Below are 25756 nucleotides of genomic sequence, written 5' to 3' on the forward strand. Positions count from 1 at the left end.
CGTTCAAATAAACCCTCAAACGGCCATGGTTAAAGCTAGTTTTTTAGAGGTCCTGTTAACATATTAGTTACGGAAATTGCTTTCCGCATAATTGATCGACGCCACCAACATCGTCAGCACAGCCGACAACAGTAACCCAAACTGCGAACAAAGCTAAACTTCGTTTACCTCGCCGCGATTAAAGCAAGTAGCTCGATTAATGCTCAGTAAGCAAAACCTCAGTACCTCATGTGTGAGGCTCTGGGGGACTTTTCGATTACAATAAAGGTAGAACATTTTGGACAGTCTAACTAACCACATCGGCGTTATTAATTTCGAAACATCTTACCCTTCTACCATGGACGTTTTATAACTTATAAAATACAATATCTTATAGGAGGATCTTAGCGGAATTGAAAGAAACAACTCGTCTCTTTGCATTCACAGCAGCGCATTCTGCTGAAACGCCCAACCCAAATCACACATAATTTTCTAAAAAACACTCGGAGCGTATGGTGGTGTGTCCCCACGCTTCTTCCGCCATTATAGATTTCGAAACACTCCGTGCTCAAACTCAACCCACTTCAACGAATCATCTCTGCGATAAACTTGACGCAGTAGGACTGGCCGCTAGATTAAAACGTTCGCTGTTCCAGTTCAATTTGCATTCAATTTGAACAAGTTGTACTGGACAGGAAAAATGTTAAAATCTCTATTGTGGTCTGGGCGGGAAGGAGTAATTACACCCACTCATTTTCTGTCAGATTTATAATAAAGCTGGAAATTGGGTCCTAAAATCAAGCCTAGATTTGTGATATTATTGTTCACAACGATAAAGCTGATTTTTCTGAGTACAATGATGCTGTACGACCGCAAAGGATTTAAAATGGACCACCTCCGTGTACGCACAAGTGCAAGCAGCAGTCAAGTGCTCAGTGCTCCATCGTTTTTTCGAAATTTTTCGCCGTAATTTACCGGGATTAGCCGCGAGTTTGCTCCTGCAGCATGCCAAGGGCCGGCCGTGGCCGTGGCAGTTCGAGTGCGGCCTCGAAAAACCCGCGAAGTTCGTCTACCGGCCGTGTGCAAAAAGGTAAACAACCCAACGCCGCGTCGTCCGCCATCGCGCCGGGGAGTGTGTGCGCCAAAGGATTCGACCCCAAGTTATTACACGCTAACTACCGCGTCCAGGATCGCAGCCCTATTAGGCTCCGTTCAGCTACTTCCGGCAATCCGTCGACCGATGGCGCTTCAACATCCGCCAACATTCCCACCAGTAACAAGTTCGCGAGACTGAGTGACGAGGAAAGCAACAACAACAACACCGACGGTAGCACTACCGACGACGACGGTCGTACACGGAAGAAAGTGATTTCGCCAAAAAAAGTAATTACTCCAAAGGAACGACGACCACCACCAATTTTCGTTTTGGACACGTTGGCGGACGATGTTGACGAGCAGCTGGAAGGCCTCGTGTACTGCCTCAAAATAGGTAAATCGTCAGTGCAAGTGTTCACATTTGACCAAAAGAACTTCGACCTGGTTGTGGAGAAATTGAAGCGTAAAAACTTCAAATTCTACACATTCGACCCCGTGCAGAAGACCGCTGTTAAGATCGTCTTGCAGGGGTACCAAGACCGCCCGACCTCCGTCCTCAAGGAGCACCTCTCGGGTGCCGGAATAACGCCGCGAGACATAAAAGTCCTCTCGCGGAAGACAACAGTCACAGGTACACACACACTGTACCTGTTGTACTTCGATCGCGGCACCGTCAAACTTCAAGACCTGCGGCGGACTAAGGCGTTGGACGGGTTTTGGGTAAACTGGCGGTTCTACTCAAAGAACCCGTCGGACGCAGCACAATGCCACCGTTGCCAGAAATTCGGCCACGGCTCGCGGAACTGCAACCTTCCGCCCCGCTGTGTGAAGTGCGGTGAAACACACCTCTCTGAGGCGTGTGCACTGCCGTGCAAGGCGGACCTGGGGGACAAGGCAGAGCAAACCAAGGCGCGCATAAAGTGCGCGAACTGCGGCGGTAACCATACCGGTAATTACCGCGGATGCGTCGCGCGGAAGTCCTACCTCGAGGAGCAGGAAAAGAGGAAGAAGAAAGCAGCAGCGTCCCATCCTCCTCAGCGAAGTACGAGCGCAGCCGTTCCTGCAGCTGGCCAGCGTACGGTTCCAGCGGACAACCCAGCGTTCCCTCCTGGATGGGGGCGGTCGTTTGCGAGCGTGGTCGCTGCCGGTAGCGGCGATGCGACCCAGCAAGGAGTCACCGCGGAAGATCTCTTCACCCTGCCGGAGTTCTTTGCTCTCGCGGGGGAGATGATGACGCGGTTTCGGACCTGCCGTAACAAGGCGGAGCAATTTCTGGCCCTCGGGGAGCTGATGATCAAGCACATCTATAAAGGATAAAAAATTGTGATCTAGTTTTAAGCTTTCTCTATTTCTATCCCCTTTCCCTTGCAATTTTAGTAAGTTTTTTTTTCTTATCTTTTTCTTACTTTCGGTAACCCCTTAACTACAAGCAACAATTGTTCCAAAATGGATTATGATGTAACACACAGCTGAAAGGAACTCCAAAACTCTGTTATGTATTTCAAAAGAACTTATTGTATATTGATAATTCACCAATAAAACCGAATTGAAAATTGAAATTTAAAATGGATTTTTAAATCAATTTAAAAAAAATAACTCCGCGTTCCTTCTTGACAGCTCGCTCCAGGGGGATTATAGTTGACCCATCGAAAAAATGTTGTCTTGATTTTTTTTATTTTTTTTTGCATTCAAATGAAAAAAAGTGATCAGAAATGGTTATTAATCGTGTTTTTTTCACAGTTGTGCATAAAAATTTACATTGGGCTTTAGAACCCAATTCTAACAGCATTTTAACAGGAATGTCAGAACTATTCTAAATTTGACTGATTGAACCGATTGGACCACGGATTGGACAATTTTGGAGTTAATCTTTAAGTCAGATAAATACAAATATCAACAATTTTTCGAAGAAAAAAAAACTCTACATTACTTTTGCATGCTTAATTGTTTATTTCTCAAGAAAAAAAAAAGCTCTGTTACATATTGGTCGCACTCGCATCGCTCTCCTGTTTAAACCCAACATTCTCATCCCCGTCCGGCATAAAATCGTCGTCCGCATCGTCATCCCCGTCCGGTGCGAAGTCGACCAACCCATTTTCGTTGATCACCACCATCGGCGGCTGCTCAACGCCCATGTCACCCAGCTGAGCAAGCGCCCCCGACAAGGAGCCGACCAGCAGCGACCGCTTCATCGGCCCGCCGCCGTGGGCACTTTCGATGTGATTGTTTACCTGGCGGCTGTTGAAAAACATTTTCGGACAAATCGGGCACGCGTGCGAGCGATCGTCCAGATGCCGACGCATGTGATCCTTCATGTTGAACAGCCGACTGAACGTTTTCCCACAGTAAACGCACGCATGTGGACGCACACCGGTGTGAATTTTCTGAAAGTAAACACACAATTATGCTTTTGAATCTTGAAACGCCTCTTTCAAAAAAAAACCTCACCATGTGCGCGTTCAACGAGGACTGCGTCGTGAATCCTTGATCGCACGTCTCGCACCGGAAGTGGCTCCGCTTGTCGTGGGCCTTTTTCTCGTCGGCACTCTTGAACACGAGTCCGCAGTCGTTGCAGCTGGTCGGTTTCGGTTTGGCTTTCACCTCCTTCTTCCTGCCCTCAGACCCGTGATGTGACCGCAGGTGGCGATTGAGAGCGAAAACCGAATGGAAAATCTGCATCTTGCCCACGCACTGCGTACACCGGTGGGGAATCATTTCGGCGTGGTCATTAAGATGCAAGAGCAGCGATTTCATCGAGTTGTAGCCCGTGGTGCACACGAAGCAGCGATACTCGAGACGGGTTTTCGAAAACCTGCGCATGGCACTCGTTATTTCACCTTGGTTCTGGGGTTGTTTGCTCGTGCTAGGGGTTTGAGCAACGGAAGTGACCTCTGGCGGTTCACCATCCGACGTTTGTTTTGAGTATTCTGCTCCAAATTCATTTTGATTCGAGAAATCGCCAACATCTTCGTTGATTTCAACGCATACCTCAGGCATTTCGGGCGGTAATTGGGAAGTGGCATTGTCTACGAGGGGCTCGACAGGACTTGTCGATTTGGGGGCTTTCGAGTATTGTCGCGCCAGCGCAAACTGATTGGCGACCCATCCCTCTTTTACACGTGTAAAGTGCAGCAATTCCTTGGTGCACGTTGTACAGACTTGCTGTGGCAGATCATAGTTATCCTCAATCTGTTGTTTGGAGAGATTTTTACAGGTTTAATTTTTTTTATGTGTTTGTTTATTTGTAACGGTAACCGTGTATTGTCTGAGAAGTAATTTTATGAAATAAATTTAATAGAAGTATCAAAGATATAGTTTGTGTTGTAGAATAGTTGCTCTGATAAGTTTTTTTTTTTTTTCAAAATAATTTACATCACAGCAGACAAAAAAGTAACCAGGTTTCTCTCTAAAACAAAAACTGCAAAATAACCTTTCAAAAAAATTGTGGAACGGTAATTTCAACTCAACTCAACAATTTAAAAATTTAAAATCTTGAAATTTAAAGACTTTAGAATTGGGTTTTAAAATTAAGCTTAAATTGCAGATATTATTAATCACAACGCTAAAGGTTATTTCTCTGAGGACATTGACCCTTTGTACAACAGCAAAGGATTTAAAATCGATTTTATTTTTTTTTTTAAATTAACTTCGCAGTTCTAATTGAAAGACAGCTTGTAATTTTTTTTTTTTTGCATTAAAATTAAATAAGTGATTAGAAATGGTTTTTAATCGTGTTTTTTACAGTTGCAAATAAAAATACACATGAACCACAATTGAAATTTCTCGAAAATAAAATTTCGATGATTATAACCTTTGACGATCAAAAAATAACATGGGGCTTTAGGACCCCATTTGCACACCCAAAAAAATATGTCGACTAAATCGACATCCTGCCGTTTTCACCCCACATACCTCGCTTGTATCGGGCACGAAACAAAGCCTAACAAAATTTTACTCACATAAGAAAGCAGCGTCCGGATGACGGCGTGAACCGGCGGAGTGTCCTCGAACCGTTTCGTCAAGCTGTAGTACTCGCGGGCGGGTTTCAAACACAAACGACACTGCTTTTCCGGATTTTCACCGGCCGGAGAACCGATTTCCCCTGGACCAAACATTTTCGCTTGATGCGGCGACGACGGACGCGGACCTAGATGGGCTGTAAACACAAACAAAACACCCGCGCGCATATACACAAACAAACGTCACACTGCTCACATCTCTGCTCTCTGATGGTTGCAAGTGACAGTTCGCATACGTCATCGAGTCGTGAACGCCGAAAGTTTTTTTTTCTGTAAACTACGCGAAAAAATTTCGTCCGATTTGGGAATGTTTTGACTAGAAAAGTGAGAAATAGCGTCGCTAGTTGAATATTTTACTGTAATTTTATGTTAATTGTAAACTGCGCTGCGTATTCGTGCAGAATTTTGTGTTTATCCGCTGCATAAAGTGTTTCACAGTTGTAACTGTTTCGTCGTAACTTTTCTGGTGAGTCAGCAGCAGTCATAGATAACAGAAGAACCACTCCCTTTGGAGGTGACCACAGGTCCGGATTAACCAAAAACACTGATAAGATGTGGAAATCGACGGCCGGCCGCGACATCGACGCGGGTATCGCGCCCGAAGGCGATGACGATTGGGAGACCGATCCGGACTTTGTGAACGACGTCAACGAGCAGGAGCAGCGATGGGGCTCAAAAACGGTGGCCGGATCGGGCCGAAGTGCAGCCTCCATCGATATGCAGCAGCTGCGGGAGGAAACGGAGCGGGCCGACGCGGAGAAGAAGCAAAAGGATGGTCCCAAATCGTCACACGGGTACGGGGGCAAGTTCGGGGTCGAGAAGGACCGTATTGACAAATGTGCCGCCACCTGGGAGCACAAGGAAAAGCTCGAGAAGCACGCCTCGCAGAAGGATTACTCGACCGGATTTGGGGGCAAGTTTGGCGTGCAGAGCGATCGGGTGGACAAATCCGCGGTCGGATGGGATCACGTCGAGAAGGTGGACAAGCACGAGTCGCAGAAGGATTATTCGGCCGGGTTCGGGGGAAAGTTTGGAGTGCAGAGCGATCGCGTGGATAAGTCTGCGGTTGGGTGGGATCATCTGGAGGCGCCCCAGAAGCACGAGAGTCAGCTGGATCACAAAGTTGTAAGTGTTGGTTCGTTATCGTTATCGCTGAACTTTTTTTTTTTCAGAAAACGTTATTTTATCCATCCAAATTAAAAATATCGAACAGATATTCCACAACATCTAATTTAATGACTCATTATAAAATATCCTAAATATTTTTCTGCCCATCATCGAAAAAATGGCTAATATGCCATTTGGCCAAAATTGGACTTGTACTTTGTTGTCTAAATAATCCCCTGAAGCCTGATTTTTTACAAAAAAAAAAAAATGCTTTTGAGGCCCTGCGGATTCAAAAAACTAAATGGCTATTATGCCAAATAAATGAAAAGTTGGGTAGTATCCAATAACAGCAGTTTTTTAGTATTTCGGACTAAATTTGGGACCATTGTTTCACGCATATTTCGACTTGAAACTTACTTACCTTCATCTGATACCAATTTGGATAGATGGGGCGGAAAGGAACAACTGATCTAGCCATACTAAAAATAAATAAAAATGCAGACACAACACAACGCAAAAAGAGCACTGATATCAAATACACCAAGAACTGCTATCAAAATTTCGGCTAAAGTCCTGATTCACCCCAGTTGAGGGTAATGACTATGTTTTGGTACATAACAGAACAATGTTATCACTTTAAAGATGCAAATTTTACATTTATATATTTGTAATGCCACTTATACCCTGGGCTTTCCCAAGTAACATTTTAGGCTTTATCAAAGCTGTCACAACCGTTATAAAACCTATCAGCCAAAACCAACATTAAAACCCCTTAGTCGTAACAAACTCCCCAGAACCTTGATAAACCCCACTTAAAACCCAAAAGGACCTCCGCAAAAGGTTGTTACGGCCTATTTATAAAACCTACATAGGAGTTCAAGGCTTTACAACTGAATCCTAACAACATCCTCAAAGCCTTGATAAAACCTTTGTTAAAACCTAGTCAGGAGTTATGGAAAAATGACATTTCATACGTCTTTAAACGTCTTATGCCAAATAGGTTTTATTTTGGCAAAAAATAAGTCTTCGTCTTGCCAAATGAAATTATGGAGATTGGTTGTCAAAAATGGCGATGATAAATAATAGATATTAGAGGTAATCCAAATAATTTGAAAGCTAATTTCTCACAATTGATGGCTCAAATTCAGCTGCGGTTGAAATTTTATTGATAAATGTAGGGGAGATAGAGCCAAAAAATCAATATTTTGTAATCATAGTGTTTAATGTTAAAAAATATTTTATTGCAATTCTTTGAAAAAAATGTTCAAAATATTTTTAAACATCTATCGCTATTTAAATCATACCAGAAATTCAGCATAATTGTGTGTTTTCATCAAATTTAAATCAAATTTTTCAGTTTTCTATTTTTTCAATCAAAATGGCGGTCAATTATATTCAATCAGAGCACGCGTCTAGCGCCATATTTATGCACTGCTATTTGGCCGCGATAAATGCTCTTTAAGGAGCTTATGGTTTTAAGTGAGCTTTTTACATGCCTAATGCCACTTGACAGCTACAACACCCTAGGTTTTAACAAAGCATGCGATAAAACCGTTTGGCATGGCATTGCCATCTGGTTTTCAAGCCTCTGTTAAAACTTTCATAAAACCTTATTGAAAGCCAGTCGGGCTTTCAATAAGGTTAGGCTATTAGGCAATCAAGATGCTACAATAAACCCTTAATAAAACTTGGTGGTGGCTAGTTGGTTTAAAAATGTTACTTGGGTTGTCATAATGAGTGTCATAGGTTTGATGCTTGTTTGGCAAGGAGTATGATTTGATCCGATGTGGAATTAAAATCGAAGTTTTCAGTATATTGCTGAAGCTTCCATTTTTACACATGGACACCACTTCATGCTACGAGAACCCACTTTGACGCAGTCTCAGGGCTTAATCGATGGCCGGTAAGCTGTCATCGAGACAAGGAGGTTCTCCGATAGTGGAAATATCACATTTGTACAATGAACCGCTACATACGTGATTTTTCCCTATCTTAATGTGGGTGTCAGGTTAGGATGCGGGTTTTAAAAAAAATAGTTTTTGTAGAATTTAGGATTTTAACTATATCAACTTTTTATACTTTGCCTTTAGTTATTAAGGGACAAAATAAGTAATAGTGACTTTAGTAATTCTATCAGAATCGGTGATATTCATTTAAGTTGCTTAAAAACCATTCTGATTTGTCAAAATTTCTATAGAGTCTCGATCAATCAATAGTGAAATGATATCGGACTAAATTCGATGATCTGTTGAACTAACGGTTGTCGGATTATGATTGTATCGACCATTGTTGCGAATCGAGGATCTACTGGAATTCTGACGATCAAATGGTCGTCTCTTTTTCATTTCACGACTTGTAAAATATGAACTGTTAATCTATTTTTTTGTTTTTGTTTTTTAAAAGAAGCCAGACAGGTTTCAAAAGAAATGTTCTAGATTTTTTGGCTATTAATTAAAATGTCGGGGATTTGAGATAAGAGTAGCTTTCGGATAGGTTACTTTAAATCTTGTATTCAATTCAAGTTAGGTAGTTATCCGCAAATGAATATTTAGACTTAAATGAATAATTGAACATTTTGGACTTATGAATAACACACAACTGTGCATTTATTCTAGAGTCAGATCCATACAGCGTCAGTGTTTATTTGGTCGAAGTGTACTAATTCATTGGCAGATCTGGTTCTAGTTGTAATGTACGACAAGACTACTGACGGACGTGACAGGACGAGGGCCCAGTTTAGAGGTTTCGACATCAGCGATGTGCGGCTGGATCACCCTCCCAAAAAAAAAAAAAAAAAATATATATATATATTTTTGTAATGCCACTTATAGTTTGTAACAGGAGCGTCTGTTACGAAATGTTACGAAAATTGTGGGAGGGGGGGGGGGGGGGGGTGATGAAAAATTATGTTACGTAATGCAAAATTTTCATATAAGCACTCATAGAAATTTGCAAAAAGACCTTGTGTTACGCGTTACAGGGGGGTAAGGGGGGGATTGCTCATCTGTTACGATTTATTATTTGGGGGGGGGGGGGGGGGGGGGGGGTCAAAAATACAAAATTTTGCGTTACGTAATAAAAGAACGCTCCCAAAGGTAAATACAGTTGTTGAAATAAAAACAAGTTTTTTTAGGTTTCATTTTGGCGACTTTACCGTAAAGTGCTCATCGCGAGCTACAGGTTCCAGTTACAGGCAGGGCTGCGGATCCTGGTAGATTTTAAAGCGACTCTGACTCCAACTTCGGCTTCTCATAATTTAGCGAATCGGACTCCGACTCCAGCTCATCAGGATTTTCCCTCCTATGACTTAGAGGACATGAACATCTCTATTGTTCTGAATCTCACTAAGCTTCTTCCGCATCCTGTCCTAGGGTTCCGTTTTGCCACCTGCCTTCCTTGTGTCACCTGTCACCTACGATAAACCTCTCCTTCAGATTCTGGATCAGATCCGCTAAAGCTGCTGCAACGCGTTAAAAAAAAAACTCATTAGCCAAAATGTTTCGCCAAACGGCAGATTTTAACCGCAGAATAAACGAAAAATTTACTACTTTGATTAAATAGTGTTTTTAACAGCGCACACCTCAAATAAACAAAATCTTTGTTATCGGCAAATCATATGAGTGCTACACGAATGGTTTTACGTAACTACTTCTTAAATTTATATGAATTTGCAGTAATTATACACCAACACCGAAAACCGTGTTTTTCTCGAAACAGCAGTCATGGCATAATAGCATGCCTGTAGATTCTGTGTTATGCGATCCGTTCTCAGAATCCTCTCTGCGGTTAACACTATGCAGTAGGGCTGGCCACTTTAATTTTTGTAATACATTTTCACAGGGTGGCCACTCAAGTCGGGAAAGTCGGGAAAAAGTCGGGAATTCGCCAAAATCCGCCAAAAATCGGGGAAAAGTCGGGAATTTATGATTTTTTTGTCAAAAAGTCGGGAATTCCAAGCATACTTGTTTGAAAATTAATTTATACGACGAAGTTGACTTTATAGCTGTCGGCCACCATTGCTAGTACCAACCACTAGTGTGTCTTCCTTTTTATCTACAAGGACTTCGCCGCCCTGGGCTCCTAAGTGTATGAAAGTATGGCACGGAGCGACGGCGCCGAATACCCATATTTACACAAAGAATTTTAGAGCGCCCGCCGCGGGATTCGAACCAGCGACCTCTGGATTGTGAGTCCAGTGCGCGGTCCGATTGATCCACACGGGCGGGACATATACTCTTGAATAATTTTGTAATATTTTGTACAATTTTTAAATTGAAATCACTCAATTCTGCTTTAGTGACTTACTTTTAATTTAAGGTTCTTACACTATTTCAATTTATTTGAGCATGGAAAAGCTGTTTATTCAATTTAATTCAATTGTGTTTTTATTAGAATTTAACAGTTCTGTTCCAGGATGTTACATTTGCAATTCAGAGATTTGGAGAACCTTTCAACTGAGATCAATTCATAAGCCTTTGCAGGGAGGATACATATTTCTGCGTTTAGATTTTGCTAACTGGGTGTTCTTATAGGGAAAATAAATTTTGAGAAAAAACCCTAGATCTAAGGGAAAAGCTGTTTAAGACATCCAAAATCTTAATAAATATTGGATGCAGTTGACACAGATTTTCATAATATTTTTTAAATGAATCAAATGATCTCTATTAATACCAACGAGACCTAAAGTTAATGAAAAACTAAAATAAAAGAAGAACCTAATGCCCAGCTTAGAGTTAAAGTTATATTACATTTTGTCACATAGATTGAATATTTGAAAACAGATGCCAACTTGAGTTTGGCAATGGTTTTTTTTTTGTAAGTATTTTTAATTGTTTAACTAAATTCATTAAGTAATTTCAAATATATATTTTTCCTAATGTTGTCCTTGAACTTTTTTTGTGAGTATGCGTAAATTACCTTCTCTAGATAAAGCTTGATTTTCAGTTTTCGGAAAACCTTTAAAAATAAAAAAAAAATAAAAATCGAGTAAAAAGCCAAAATTGAAAAACTTTTTTACGTTTTGAAAACATGAAGAAAATATTGAAATTGCAAAAAAAAATATCCAAGAAATTTTTAGTTATTGCAAAATTGTTTGAAAATTTTTTCTCTTCAAACATTTTGCTAAAATCGAAAGTTCAACAATACTTATAACTTTCATGTTATTTTTTAAATTGGCAAACGTATATTTTTTGATTCTTCGTTCCAACTGGAAATGCCAAAAAGTCAAAGAATTTTGAATTTTGAATTCCATTCCTATTTTTAAGGAATGAAATTTAAAATTCAGTTATCTTTAACTTTTTGCCATTTCCAGTTGGAACGAATTTAAAAAATAACATGAAAGTTATAAGTATTGTTGAACTTTCGATTTTTTTTGGAGGAATAATTGTTTGTGTTTCTGCTCTGAATTATATATTCTCATTCCATTTTTGAAGTTTTTTTTTATTTGTTGTTCAGTTTCTGTGTTCACAAAAATTGCAAATAGTCGGATTTTTTTTTAAATTAATTTAGAATTTTGATTCGATAGTTGATATTGACTTTTCTTCAAAGATGTAAATCATTTGATGCGAGCGGAAGCAATTGTTATGAAGCGGATGCAAGATGTAGCGCATAATACGAACGAACGAAGAGGTTTTTATAAAAGTCCTAAAACATATGAAACAGAATAGCTTATAGGATCTCTTAAAAAAGTCCGGATTTTGAGAATGTTAGAATCAAACAATTTAATAATGTAAAAACTTTGGAATTTCAGGGGTTTTTGATTTTTAAATTTTGTCTTTTGATACATATTTCAAAAATGCAGGGTTTTTAAATTGGGAAGTTTTGGATTTTTTTTGTATTTATGATTTCTTGAATTTTATAATTTTAAAATCTTTTAATTTTGCAATTTTAAAAAGGTGGAATTCTAATTTTTTTTTTTGATTTTTTTGAATTTTAGATTTTGATATTTTTAGAATCGAGCATTTTGATTTTTTTTGAATTTTACAATGTCTGTTTTTTATTTTTACATTTGAATTATTAAATTCTATTTTTTTTTGTAGGGGAACAGCATCTAATTCCAGCGTGCCTCTAATGTTGGCAGGTCAGAACTTTGACATTCAATTAAAGCTAATTAAAAGCGTTTTCAACTGAAATCGAGTGATAAATAACTCAATGAGAAGTGAGCAAGCAAGTTTCTATCAAAAGTTTTGCAAAATTAGTTGTTAAAATAGTGAAAATCAGCAAATTGGATGGAGTTAGGAGCGAGTGCTTAACCTGCCAAACATACGAGAATTTCCCCTATTTATTTATATTTTGACTTGAAGAATTTGTCGGCCAAGGGCTGCAAGATTCCAAGTATCCACAGTGCAATAAATAAAGTTCCCAGTCCTGCTAGTTTGAACTATGTTTTAATGCTTTTGGATACTAGGGATGCCCAGGTGCAGGACATCCTGGAAGGAGCGGAACTGACTGTATCGGCAGTCCTGTTCGCGACTGTCGTAATCAGGGAAGCGATCCGCCAAATGTTGGTTGTTAGTATTCCTGGTTATGAGAGTCTGAACAGTATAGCTCTGGTCCTGCACCAGTTCCCTATCCTCATGCCTCCCCGTATGTTAGATGATGACTTGAACATCTGTCTAGCTGGCGGTTGATGATGTCCATGTTTCGAATCGTGGTGATTGCCCTGTCTTGTCACATGTATTTACGTAACTGACGTATAGGCGAGTGACAAGGTAGCACTATCATGACGAAGTATGATTGCGTGGACGGCCATCACTAGGGAGTTCCGTAGTGATTTTGCAATGGAGCGTAGCCTTGGGTGTGAGCAGGCAGCCTATTCCAGTCACATTCAAAGTGAACTGTTTGTTTGCAACAGGGGTTGCGCCCTTTTGGGAAGTTACTCCGGAATTTAACGATCCTTAGAGAGGATTCTCCAGGACAATCATATTGAAATAGCCGAATGAGGAGGGCACGGAACAACGCAGTTGGTTTGGGTGCATACCTAGATTAGCTGTGTTGTTTTGGGTTGGATTGGGTTATTCGTGAGTAAGAAGATCATGTATCAATGCATCTTTTTTGTCTTCATTTTCATGTCATGCCTGGGCCTACGACTGGAGGACGGTCGCACCAGGACAACCGAATCAAGACGTCTCCGGTGTGATATCTATCACATTGGAAACAACAGCAACAACAACAACCTGATGGCACTCAGGTTCGGGAAAGTATTTGTATCGTTATTTTATAGTTTTTACATTTTATTAACATCCCTTTCTTTGCAGAGCATGGACAACAATAACAAAGCGGCAATGTGGGAAAGGGAAGTCATTTGTGATTGTAGAAGGTATTGTTTTGATTCACAGCATGTTGAACGAACTGTTGTGGATGTACCTAGAACATCGCAGCACGGGGTTTTTCTTCTGCACATTTCCAACAACAGTACTTGTTCGGTAACTTAGCTGAGAATGTAGCACAGTTACCGAATGTTGCTCGCAAACTGGGCTGAACGAAAAATGACGAGGGGACCGATGCATAACATTTTCTCTACAAATGTAAAATGATGGTTGCTTAAATTTCTTTCAGAGCTCACCTTTAATTTTGACTTAACATTTAATTAAAACTTAAATATGATTTCTAATTTGCTGACCTTGCTTTTGCATCTACTGGCCCCTCATCATTCCGGTTTGTTTGGTTATTTCACGTTTGTCTGCTTTTTAAGTGGGCTACAGCCCAAGTAGTCCAGTCAAACAAGCTCAGTTATCGAACAAGTACTGTACTTTAATTTTGCTTCACTCATCTTTCTACTCTTCTGCTCTCATTTCCCAATAAATACTGAAACGTGTTTCCCCTAACAAAAACATTTTCCCTTAATATGCGAACGATTTTAACTTCTGTTTATCATTGATCTTTCCTTTACCCATTTTCTTATTTATTTATTAAAATGTAATTTTCATCGGCTCCTACTCTTCTTTCCTTCAAACTACAATTATTCTTTCGGTATCGAACTTTATGTAGTTTGCTTTCCTTTATTGTCTATTGTTTAAATCTACGCCCTTTTCTTCAAACAAGTATGGTTCGAGTCCTTACTTAATATATTGAATGATCACACACATAAAATTATTGTACTTTTGGTAATCTTTTGAATAACATGCTTAGGTCCAAAACATTGTAACAAAACACCGCGACAGAAGAAATAGCAACAGATTAACACAATTCAACATTAGGGAAGATTTCAGGAGAAAACAGTACACAGTAAATAACAATTAGTTTTTGAATTCAAACTAAAATAAAACAGTTTTTGCTTTGTTGAAAGTTGATAGGCACACTATAAATGGTTAGGCGCTTATACTTACATCAAACCCTACGTAATGTACCACCCCCGGCCGAGTTAAAATGCGTAACCGGAAAAGAAGGTGTGCATGCCTGGCACGAACACTCAAAGCGTGTTCTAGCGTGCTGCTCGTACTGACTCAGAGCAAGGGTGAGATGTAGGTGTAAGGGCAGTGCGTGTTCGTCGGGAACCTGGTGCATAAGATCGGTCAAGGCCCGTTCTTACACTGAAAATTGCGAATTGCGAATTGCGATAGTTGATATTGACTTTTCTTATATATATTCTCTATAGGGAGTTTTTTGTTTGTAATCACTCTTTAGATAAGAAATGCCTATTATTTGAGCTTTCTGGAAAAGTCTGGAAAAAGTCGGGAATTTGAAATGAGATTTGAGTGGTCACCCTGATTTTCGGGTGTTCTCGGATATACTACAATTTTAATAATATTTAACAATTAGTTTTTGAATTCAAACTAAAAATAACAGTTTTTGCTTAAATGAAAGTTGTTTGGGCACACTGCCCAAGGAAAAGTAGATTTTTTGTTTTGTTTGCACCTTTATTTTCTTGGCCCGTTAAAACGGCGGACAAATTTGATGGCCTTTCTGGCAACCCTGTAAGCAGAGAAAAAAAACAGATTAAACCGAACCTTTGTTGAAACAAGTCACGCGGTGTTTTTCTCCCGTCAGAACCCCTCCATTTTCTCGCGAATTCAAAAAGTGTTAAACTGAGCTATCGAACATTTTTTGGTCCTTCGAACCGGATATTATTCGGAGAATTTGGAGCTGGTTCCCGGTTCGTGAGTGGTTAGCCCGGTGCTAAGTTCGGCTGCGGCCAAAGTGAAGTCGGTTCTTGTGTCCGTGGCACAAGTTCCGGGAAGTCGCCATCTTGGGCGAAGTGGACTCTTGGGTTGGTGCTACGCCACCAAGAAAGTGCGTGCCCGTGGCACGGAAGTTTTAGAACCAGTTGAGAACGCTCGACTGGTCGGAAGTTTGGGGTTGGCGCTACGCCACCAAATGTGTGTGTGTGCCCGTGGCACAAAAGGAAAAAGTGGTCGCCATTTTGGCGTGGAAAACTGACGCCGGTTGCGATCGGCTGCAGTAGTGTGCGTGCCCGTGGCACGTCGAAAAGGACGCCATCTTGGCGAGTGCGAAAAAAGCAAAAGTGGCCATTGAAGAGGCAAAAAGTGTGCACGGATGAGCGACCAGCAGACGCCCACGGGAGTGTCGACCGGAATTACGAGGAGGAATATTCTCGACGCTCTGACGGGGTCGAAAGGAAGCGTGGTGAAAACCGTCGCCCAGCAGAAAGCCGATCAAGAAGCCCAGCAGAAGAAGCGCAGGATGGAGAAGAACTTGGAAGCGTTGGAGGATCGGCGGGACATGCTCGTCGAGAAGTTGGAGCGGATGAAAGGTTCGCTGGAGGAAGTGACGGTGAGTGTCCACCTGCTCAAGCTCTACGAGGAGACGCTGCGGCGTAGCGCGGACGATTACGACAAAAACTACTCCGACATCATCGTCCTGCTGCCAAAGGAAAAGAGAGCCGAGCAGCGTGGGAAGTACGCGGCGTTTGAAAAGCTGCACAGTACCATGTACGAAAAGTTGCAAGCGAGGATCGCCGAGTCGGAGCTCACCACGAAGCTGTTGGAACTGCCGAAGGCACCCGCCGCCGCAGTTGCCCCTCCACAACCTGTCTACATCCAAGCCCCAGCGCCAGTCCCGCACCTGCAAGCTCCGTTCCCTACCTTCAACGGCAAACCGGAGAGCTGGTACAGTTTCAAGAACCTGTTCCAGAGCATTATGTCTCGCTACACGAACGACCCCCCAGCCATGAAGATTCTGTACCTCCGGAATGCGCTCGTTGACGACGCCAAGGACAAGATCGACCAGGACGTCGTAAATAATAACGATTACGACGCGGCCTGGAGGATTCTGGAGGACGAATACGAGGACAAACGCCTCATTCTGGACACGCACATCGACGCCATTCTGGATATGTGTGTGTGTGTGTGTGTGGTCCAATCCAATACCCGCTGGCCGGCAGCGAAATTATGGGAAAGCATAGTTTGTATCAGACTTGGTTATGCTGATACAGCTTATCTCAGTCCCGGGTATTAGGTGGTGTTAGCCCTCGCGCTGCTTCCAGTGACCCATTTCAGAATGACAGAGCTCCTTGCGGTCCAATTCCGAGGTCACTGGGCATTGTCTGGCCCCGCCTAAAGATAAAGCAAGAACCAGACGGGTCCTCGATCTATCTTTAAACTTCCAATCCCATCAGGCAAAACAGGGATCAGCGCGTATTTAATAAATGGCAAGTAAAAATATCTCAGTTTTCAAAATGTCCGATATGGACTGATCTCACCAAATTTTCGAAGCAGCTGCCACTATTTTCTTTCCTTCACCTTTTCTCCTATGGTGATGATGTCCAGGTCCAGTTGAAAAAATGTAAATCCAGCGTCATTTCTTCACCTAGATGTAATGCTCGACAGCGAAATTTTCCGTACGCGACGCAAATTTACAATATGCCATCATATAACGAAACAGCTTAAACTACGACGCGAAACGACCGAAATATGTTAACTTTTGCTAGGAAGCGCAATCTTAAATTTCCCGAAAACTCCCGAATACAACGCGGACGATAATTTAAACCTTGTCAAAACAAGAGAAAAATTAAATAAATCTAGATAAAACTGCCTTAGTTCTAAGAAAACCGTTGTCAAAATTCTACTTCTACTGTACCACAATCAAAACAAGCACTCATATTTCCGAGAGAGAGGTGAGTGTCGTGAGAGCCCAGACTTGCCCACGCAGCAAAACTACGCACATCGACGCCATTCTGGATTGTCCGAAAGTCGCCAAGGATAGTCGCGGCAAGTCCATCTCCAACCTAGTCGAGGTGTGTGCGAAGCACAGCGAAGCTTTGGCTGGTCACGGGTATCCAGTCGAAGGGCTAGCCGAGCTAGTGATGGTGAACGTGATCTACAAGAAGCTCGACAAGGAGACGCAAGAGCAGTGGGAGCTGAAGATCGGCAGCGGAGCGTTGCCAGACTTCGTGGAGTTCATGGAGTTCCTGCGGGAACGTGGGCGTGTTCTGCAGCGCACAAATCGCTCCCAGCAGCAACCGGCGCAGCAGTCAACAGTGGCCCCAAGCAAGCAACGCCAAGCGTTCGGACAGAAGTCCCAGCCCCTGCTCAAGTCGTTCGTGCAGGCCACAACGGAAGTGTGTGGCCACTGCAAAGAGGATCACCCGATCTACCGGTGCTCGACGTTCAGAGACCTGAGCGTACCGGAGCGCAAGTCCGTTGCCACTAAGGCAAACTTGTGCTACAACTGCTTGAAGGCGAGACACCGGGTGAGTGATTGCGAGTCCAAGACTCTGTGCAAGGTGCAAGGCTGCGGCCGCAAGCACCACAGTCTTCTGCACGACAGTGGCACCCGAAGCAACCAAGGTCAAGTGAAGAAGGAAGAATCGAGCCAGTGCCTGCCAGTGGCATCCTCGGTTCCAGCGGGCGGTCCAGCAACCGCTCCAGTGCAGCAGAGCAGCGCGGTGTCCCTCTGTGCAAACGTCGGCGGTGCGAAGCACCATGTGCTGCTGTCGACGGCGGAGGTGATGGTGATCGGCCAAGCCGATTCCACTGTCAAGTGTCGGGCGCTGTTGGACTCGGGGTCTGACAGCAACATTATCACCGAGAAGTTGGCGAACAAGCTTAAGCTGAAGATGGATCGCGTGGACTTACCGGTGAGCGGCTTGAACGACATCCAGACCCGAGTGAAGTACGTGCTGTCCACGAAGATCAACTCCTGCGTGAACGCCTTCGCCTCACCCGTGTTGGATTTCCTGGTCGTACCACGCATCACGTCGAACCTTCCCGTGGTTGAGATCGACGTCGCATCCTGGCCCCTGCCGCCAGGACTGCAACTAGCTGACCCAAAGTTCCACACCCCTGGAGAGATTGACCTTATCATCGGCAACGAAATCTTCTTTGATTTGGTCAAGAGCGGTCGCGTCAAGATCGGCCGCAACGCGCCAACACTGGCCGAGACGGAACTCGGATGGGTCCTAGGAGGAGCGGTACCGACCAGAAAGGCCAAGCCATGCCCGCGTGTGTGCCAACTGAACCACTTCGAGGAGGAGCTGAACAAGACGATGGTGAAGTTTTGGGAGATCGAGTGCGTCCACCCAGAGACCGACCTGACCGTAGCTGAGGCTGCCGTCGAGGAACACTTCCAGCGCACCCACTCTCGAGACGCCGAAGGCCGGTTCGTCGTCCGGCTTCCTTTCAACAACCAGAAGAGTCAACTGGGCGACTCGTACAACAACGCGCGGAAGCGCTTGGACAAGTTGATGATCTCGTTGGCCAGGAACCCAGCCAAGCGTGTCGAGTATTCCGCGTTCTTAACCGAATATCTCACACTGGGCCACATGAAGGAAGTGCAACACGTGAACGACGGAGGTTACTACATCCCACACCACGCGGTGTACAAGGCCTCAAGTTCGACCACCAAGACAAGAGTCGTTTTCGACGCTTCGGCGAAGACCACGTCTGGTCTGTCGCTGAACGATACTCTGGATGTTGGGCCCACAGTGCAAAACGACCTTCTGTCGATCATCCTGAAGTTCTGCACCCACCCGGTCGTGCTGACTGCCGACATCCCAAAAATGTACCGGCAGGTCAAGCTGCACCAAGACGACTGCAAGTATCAACGGATTTTGTGGTTGGATGACGACAGACAGCTGAAGGTCTACGAGTTGCAGACGGTGACCTACGGCCTCGCCAGCTCACCTCACCACGCAACAAGGGCATTGGTTCAACTGGCCACGGATGAAGGCAAGGATCTACCGCTCGCGGCGCGGGTGGTCAAGCGGGACAGCTACGTCGATGACTTCCTGACCGGTGGTTCGTCCGTCGCCGAAGTTGTCCAAATCTACAAAGAACTGACGGAGCTGCTGCGCCGAGGAGGGTTCGGCGTCCACAAGTTCTGCTCGAACAGCACCGAGGTGCTACGAGCGATTCCAGCTGAGCTGCACGAGAAACAGGTTGATTTCGGGGAGTCCGATGTCAACAACACAATTAAAACTCTCGGACTCATTTGGAACCCGCTCGAGGACTACTTTGTCTTTCGAGTGCCCCGACCCATCAACGAGGAATGGACAAAACGAATCGTGCTGTCGGAGATCTCCAGCCTGTTCGACCCCTGCGGCTTCCTAGGGCCGATAATCACGCTGTGCAAACTGGTGATGCAAGACGTCTGGGTTCGTGCGCTAACCTGGGACCAACCACTTCCGGTCGAGCTTTCACTGCGGTGGAGGCTGATTCGAGTGCAGCTGCCAGCTATCAGCAAGATGCGGAAGAAGCGATGCCTGATCGCCCCGGATGCGGTGAACGTGCAACTCCACGGCTTTTCGGACGCCTCGAAGCGAGCATACGGTGGTGTGCTGTACATCCGGAGCGTCAACAAGTGCGGCGAGATCAGCGTGTGCCGAGCTGCCAGCAAATCACGAGTGGCTCCACTCAAGGAGCAAACAATCCCCCGGCTGGAAGCGTGCGGCGCAAAACTGTTGGCGGAGTTGACTCAAAAGGTCATGGCCGCCCTGGAAGTTCCATTCGACGACGTGGTGCTTCACTGCGACTCCAAGATCGTTCTGTGCTGGCTCAAAAAACCTCCATCGGCACTGAAGCAGTTTGTGTCGAACCGTGTAGCCGCAATACAGAAGTTGACTCGAGAGTTCACGTGGCGTTTCATCCGATCGGAACACAACCCAGCCGATGTGCTCTCCCGGGGAGCGCTGCCGGAAGACCTGCTGGAGCACGAGCTTTGGGAGGACGGCGCACCTGAGTTGTGGGAACACCAGCTACCAGAGGACCTGTCCGAGCCGTTCGACGAGTCCCAACTACCAGAACTCAAGCCGGCGATCGTCCTGACGGTCGTCAACCCGAAACCAGCGATCGACTTTACGAGATGCAGCAACTACCGACGACTGCAGCGGTCGTGGGTGTACGTCGAGCGCTACATCAACCTGGCGGTGCACAAGCGGCGCGAAACATCTGGCATCTCGGCGGACGAGGTGGCCCGAGCAGAGAAAACCATCCTTGCGGTGGTCCAAAAGCAAGCATTCGGTGACCTGTTGAAGCTGCTGCGGTCGAACTCCAACAAGCAACACTCGTGGTCCAATCTGGCGCCGTTCCTTGGAGAGGACGGTCTCATCCGAGTCGGTGGCCGTTTGAAGTATTCAGCGATACCCTACGACGGCAAGCATCAGGTGCTCCTACCTGACGGCCACCACGTCACGAAGATCCTGGTTCGCAAGCTGCACGAAGAGAACTTCCACGTTGGCCAAAACGGACTGTTGGCCACAGTGTTGCAAATGAGTGATAGAAAAACTATCAATAGATTATCTCTGCACCAAAAATATCCGAGAGTATAGCGGCCGTCACTATAGCTTGTGAGATCTCTTCTTGTGTCTCGTGATTCCCAGCGATGTCATTCTCTCTCTATCACACCTTCCCTTTTTCTCGACTATGCGCTCTCACCGCTGAGTCTCTCAATCTCTCCGAAAACTGCAATGAGAGAACGCGAGATGGCGATTAGGAGCCGACCACGCATGACGTCCCGTTAAATTGCGTTTGCAAAATTGGTTTTGTGGCGGCCTTTGTGGTTAAACGCTGTTGCGGTAGGATGATCGTGGAAGCGGGAATGAGAGAGAAAAGAAAAATGTCAATCGCGAGTGGGTAAACACGAAAACGTGTTCGGCTATGTTCGGCGCTGAGAGTTTCAATGAGGAGAGAAGAGCAGTTGTATTTGAGGCATGAATATTCAGGCGGGATAATTGTAGTTGGTGAGAGCTGATATTTTGATATTTTAACAACCCTGGTTGGCCATCGTTCGCGAACGCTACTGGCCCTTGCGAGCAGGTCTGCTGATCAAACAAGTCGTTACGAAGTGCCAAATCTGTCGCAGACAGAACCCAAAGCCTGGTAGTCAGTTCATGGGCAACCTACCAGGATACCGGATCAACCCCGCGCCACCTTTCTCCAAGGTGGGAATCGACTACGCTGGTCCGTTCATGCTGAAGACCGGAGGACGAGGATCAAGGCTGCAGAAGGCGTACGTGGTCGTCTTCGTATGCATGGTGCACACAGAAAAAAACATGGTAATATTACATCTGGGAAGGAGTACATCTTTTATGTCAGAAAAAAGGTGTAATTTTACCACTGGAAATGTGTAATTTTACCACTTTTCTGGTGTAATGTTGCTTTTTCAGTCTAAATTGAGGTAAAATTACATCATAAAAGAGGTAATATTTAACCTTCCAAAATTACAGCTTCCAAATTTACATTATTTTTTTCTGTGTGGTGAAGGCCATCCATTTCGAGCTCGTGACCAACCTCTCAACCGACAACTTCATCGCCGCATTGCAGCGATTCGCTAGCCGACGTGGGCTCCCCAGCGACATCCATTCGGACAACGCCACTTGCTTCGCCGGTGGCAACAACGAGCTTGCGGCCCTTCGAGAACTGTTCAACAGTCAACTGCACAAGAACAAGCTGGAGGAGTTTTGCAGTCTCAAGGGCATCCGCTGGCACTTCATTCCACCGAGAAGCCCCCACTTCGGAGGGATTTGGGAGGCGGGAGTGAAGTCCATGAAGCACCACATGAAGCGGGTCGTCGGCGAGACCAAGCTCACGTACGAGGAGATGACGACGTTCCTGGCACAGACGGAGGCCATCCTCAACTCCCGGCCCCTGTGCCCTATGTCTGAAGACCCGAACGATTTGACGGTGCTGACGCCGTCGCACTTCCTGATCAGCCGGTCTGGAGTGGCTCTACCGGAACCGTCGTACGCGGATGAGAAGGTCGGACGTCTCAGCAGATGGCAGCACATCCAGTACATGCAGCAACACTTTTGGAGAAGATGGTCTGGCGAGTACCTCCATCAGCTGCAAGGACGACCGAAGTGGAACGCTGGAGTGAAGGAGTTCAAGGTTGGTGAGCTGGTCCTGCTGATCGACGAGAACTTGCCTCCGCAGCAGTGGCGGCGCGGACGGATCGTTGCTACACACCCCGGAGAAGACGGCGCTGTCAGAGTGGTGACAGTGAAAACTGCAACGAGCGAGTTCAAGCGAGCAATCACCAAGGTTGCTTTGATGCCTTCGGTTGAGCCTGACGCCTCAACGGGGGGAGAATGTTTGGGCACACTGCCCAAGGAAAAGTAGATTTTTTGTTTTGTTTGCACCTTTATTTTCTTGGCCCGTTAAAACGGCGGACAAATTTGATGGCCCTTCTGGCAACCCTGTAAGCAGAGAAAAAAAAACAGATTAAACCGAACCTTTGTTGAAACAAGTCACGCGGTGTTTTTCTCCCGTCAGAACCCCTCCATTTTCTCGCGAATTCAAAAGTTGATAGGCACATTATAAATGGTTAGGCGCTTATACTTACATCAAACCCAACACAATGTACCAACACCGGCCGTGTTAAAATGCGTAACCGGAAAAGAAGATGTGCATGCCTGGCACGAACACTCAAAGCGTGTTGCTCGTACTGACTCAGAGCAAGGGTGAGATGTAGGTGTAAGGGCAGTGCGTGTTCGTCGCAGGCTTGCCACAAATACAGATTTTTTTGGCACATACCAAACACTCAATCGAGTATAACTTTAAAGAATAATATTCTTACCAAAAACTGAACATGCCAAAAGATGCTAACAATGTTTATCTTTTTGGCCAATTTAACAAAAACTGCTCAAATTTATTTTAACTGTAAAAAAAAAATTTGTTTGTGTTTCGGGCCTGTGCTGAAAAATCTGTATTTGTGGCAAGCCTGGTTCGTCGGGAACCTGGTGCATAAGATCGGTCAAGGCCCGTTCTTACACTGAAAATTGCGAATTTATGATTTTTTCCTTCCTTTTTCCGTACTTAGCTCTAGTTAGTAAATACTTAAACGTATGTCAAAAAGTTTTGGAAATTTTATGGAACTTTTAATAAGCTTTTTCATAGGCTTTACAACAAGGCTACCCGATTAAATTTAAAATGAAATAAAATTTAAGTTGCTTCAAAACCTGTGCAAATGCAATACCAGGCAGCTCTGGAAGTTTTTTTTCCTTTAAAATTCACAACAAGCAGGCTTCTTTTTTTCTCGTAATTAATACTGAAAAGAACTTTTCGATACTGTTTTGGAGTTTGACACTTTTCTTGACGGCAAATAACATCCAAGCGATGAAACAAACGAGATTCACTGAAAATATCCAACTTGCTGCAAAACTTGATTTTGTCAGCACTTGTCGTACATATATCCAACTCGGTAAACCTTGTTAAATAAATGTGATTCGTGCGTAAATTACTATTCCAACACTGTTTTGCCATACTGGGTAAAGAAAACCTATAAACTACAACAATTCTCCCGTATACCACAAGGGCTTCGGTGGCAAGTTTGGCGTGCAAACCGATCGCAAGGACAAGTCCGCCCTCGGCTGGGACTACCACGAGAAGGCGCAGATGCACGAGAGCCAGCTCGACCACAAGATTGTGAGTAATCTCTCCCTAGCAGGAATAGGTTGAGATCTGTGTAGAGGGTTTTTGGTATGGTGGTGGTCGTCCTTGTCCGTTTTTGAGGTTTTGGTGCTTGGCTATTTTCAGAATTTGTAGAAATCTTAGGCTTGAATAACCGCTAACGATCTCTTTAAACGTAGGGCTTCGGTGGCAAGTTTGGCGTCCAGAGTGACCGCATGGACAAGTCGGCCGTCGGCTTCCAGGAGCAGGACAAAATCGGCACCAACTACACGAAGGTGAAGCCCGACATCGGGACGGCTAAGCCGTCCAACATTCGGGCCCGGTTCGAGAACTTTGCCGTGGCGGCCGAGGAGGAAACGCGCAAGCGGGCTGACGAGCAGAAGCGACTGCGCGAGGAAAAGGACAAGAAGGACCGGGAGGAGGCGGCCAAGAGAGTGGTATATTATGGGAATTAGTTGGTATAAGAAGTTAGATTGTGTTTCAATGTGGCACTTTCCAGAACGCTACCAACGAAGCAACGACAGAGCCCAAAAAGCCGGAACGGAAAGGGCCAATCAACACGGGTCGCGAACTGGGCGTCGGCAGTACCATCAGCAACTTCAACAAGCAGCCCCAGTCGCCAACGGAAGCACCTCGCAAGGAGCCAATTCTGCTGCCCAAGGAAACGGTTCCACGAGCCCCCGTTGTGGCGCCCCAACCGGATGTCATTCCAACGAACGTGGTTGTTGCGGAGCAACCAAATGAACCGGAACCGGAACCAGAGCCAATTCAAGTCCCAACGGCTAGAAGTCAACCCGTTCCGGAACCGGAACCAGTCGTGGAAGAAGTAGTACAGCAGAAGCAAGCAGTCGTGGAGCCAGAACCGGTTGTCGAACCGGAACCGGAACCAGCTGTGGTTGCCGCACCTGCCGCAGCAGAACCCGAAGAACCGGAAGAGTTCATCCTGTCGGCGGACAATCCGGGCGTTCAGGCGATCGCCCTGTACGACTATCAGGCCGCCGCCGATGACGAAATTTCGTTCGATCCGGACGATCGAATCACGCACATCGAAATGGTAAGAAACTACCGGAAATGTCTTTGAATTCTTAACACTAACATTCCCACCCTTTCTTCCAGATCGACGAGGGTTGGTGGAGAGGTCTGTGCAACAACCAGTACGGCCTGTTCCCAGCCAATTACGTGCAGTTGATCCAGTAGACGAGGTAAGCGGCATCCCCTGGTGCTATCCGGAAGTACGCAAAAAAAAAAGCTCAAAGCATTCGGTAGCGCTTGTTTACGAATTTCGCCTTTTGTTCCAAAATATCAAATCGACATATTTAATTTAAACATCATACAGTTGAAGATTAAGCAGCATTACTCATAATTTGAACGCAACACGAGGAGTACTAACATTCCTTCCTGATATTTTTGTGGCATTTTTTTCTTTTTATTCAAATGACTATTTTTTAAAGGATTTTATTTACTACCGACTACTTGCTAAAAACATCCCAGATTTGCACTCTTTAGCTCAACTCCCAAGAGTTAGTACAACTCAAAGTATATCTCTAGTTAAGAAAATTCTCTATTATCTTCCTCTACCCCGTAAGGAAGCTCTAGCATGTTTAGTGGAAGTAAAAAAATATATTTAAACTAAAAAGTTCCATGAAGGCACTAGCTAGACCGCAGAAAGTTCGAACAAATCGCCAAGTCAAGCAATTATACCCCTCTCGAGTAGTGTAGATTGTTCGACATTGAATAATTGTACTAACTTAA

At 44.6% G+C, this 25756-nt stretch overlaps 2 protein-coding genes across 3 annotated transcripts; one reads left to right on the plus strand and one right to left on the minus strand.

Moving 5' to 3' along the window:
- Positions 1–2991: 2991 nt before the first annotated feature.
- LOC120421006 (zinc finger protein 211-like) lies at positions 2992–5261 on the minus strand. The gene is made up of 3 exons (XM_039584122.2): positions 5034–5261; positions 3523–4263; positions 2992–3458 (listed from the first exon to the last, which is right to left on the minus strand). Exons 1-3 carry the CDS (start codon positions 5259–5261, stop codon positions 3051–3053), a joined length of 1377 nt encoding a protein of 458 aa, XP_039440056.1. The 3' UTR covers positions 2992–3050.
- Positions 5262–5394: 133 nt separating this feature from the next.
- LOC120421005 (src substrate cortactin) lies at positions 5395–25756 on the plus strand. Of its 2 annotated transcripts, XM_039584119.2 has the most exons (5): positions 5396–6218; positions 23909–24019; positions 24184–24441; positions 24504–25058; positions 25121–25756. In XM_039584119.2, exons 1-5 carry the CDS (start codon positions 5646–5648, stop codon positions 25199–25201), a joined length of 1578 nt encoding a protein of 525 aa, XP_039440053.1. In that variant the 5' UTR covers positions 5396–5645; the 3' UTR covers positions 25202–25756. The 2 variants fall into 2 exon arrangements, with proteins under 2 accessions (XP_039440054.1, XP_039440053.1); XM_039584120.2 differs by lacking the exon at positions 23909–24019 and having other exon boundaries at positions 5395–6218.

This window comes from Culex pipiens, chromosome 1, assembly GCF_016801865.2.
Source record: "Culex pipiens pallens isolate TS chromosome 1, TS_CPP_V2, whole genome shotgun sequence".
Classification (NCBI taxonomy): Eukaryota; Metazoa; Arthropoda; class Insecta; order Diptera; family Culicidae; genus Culex; species Culex pipiens.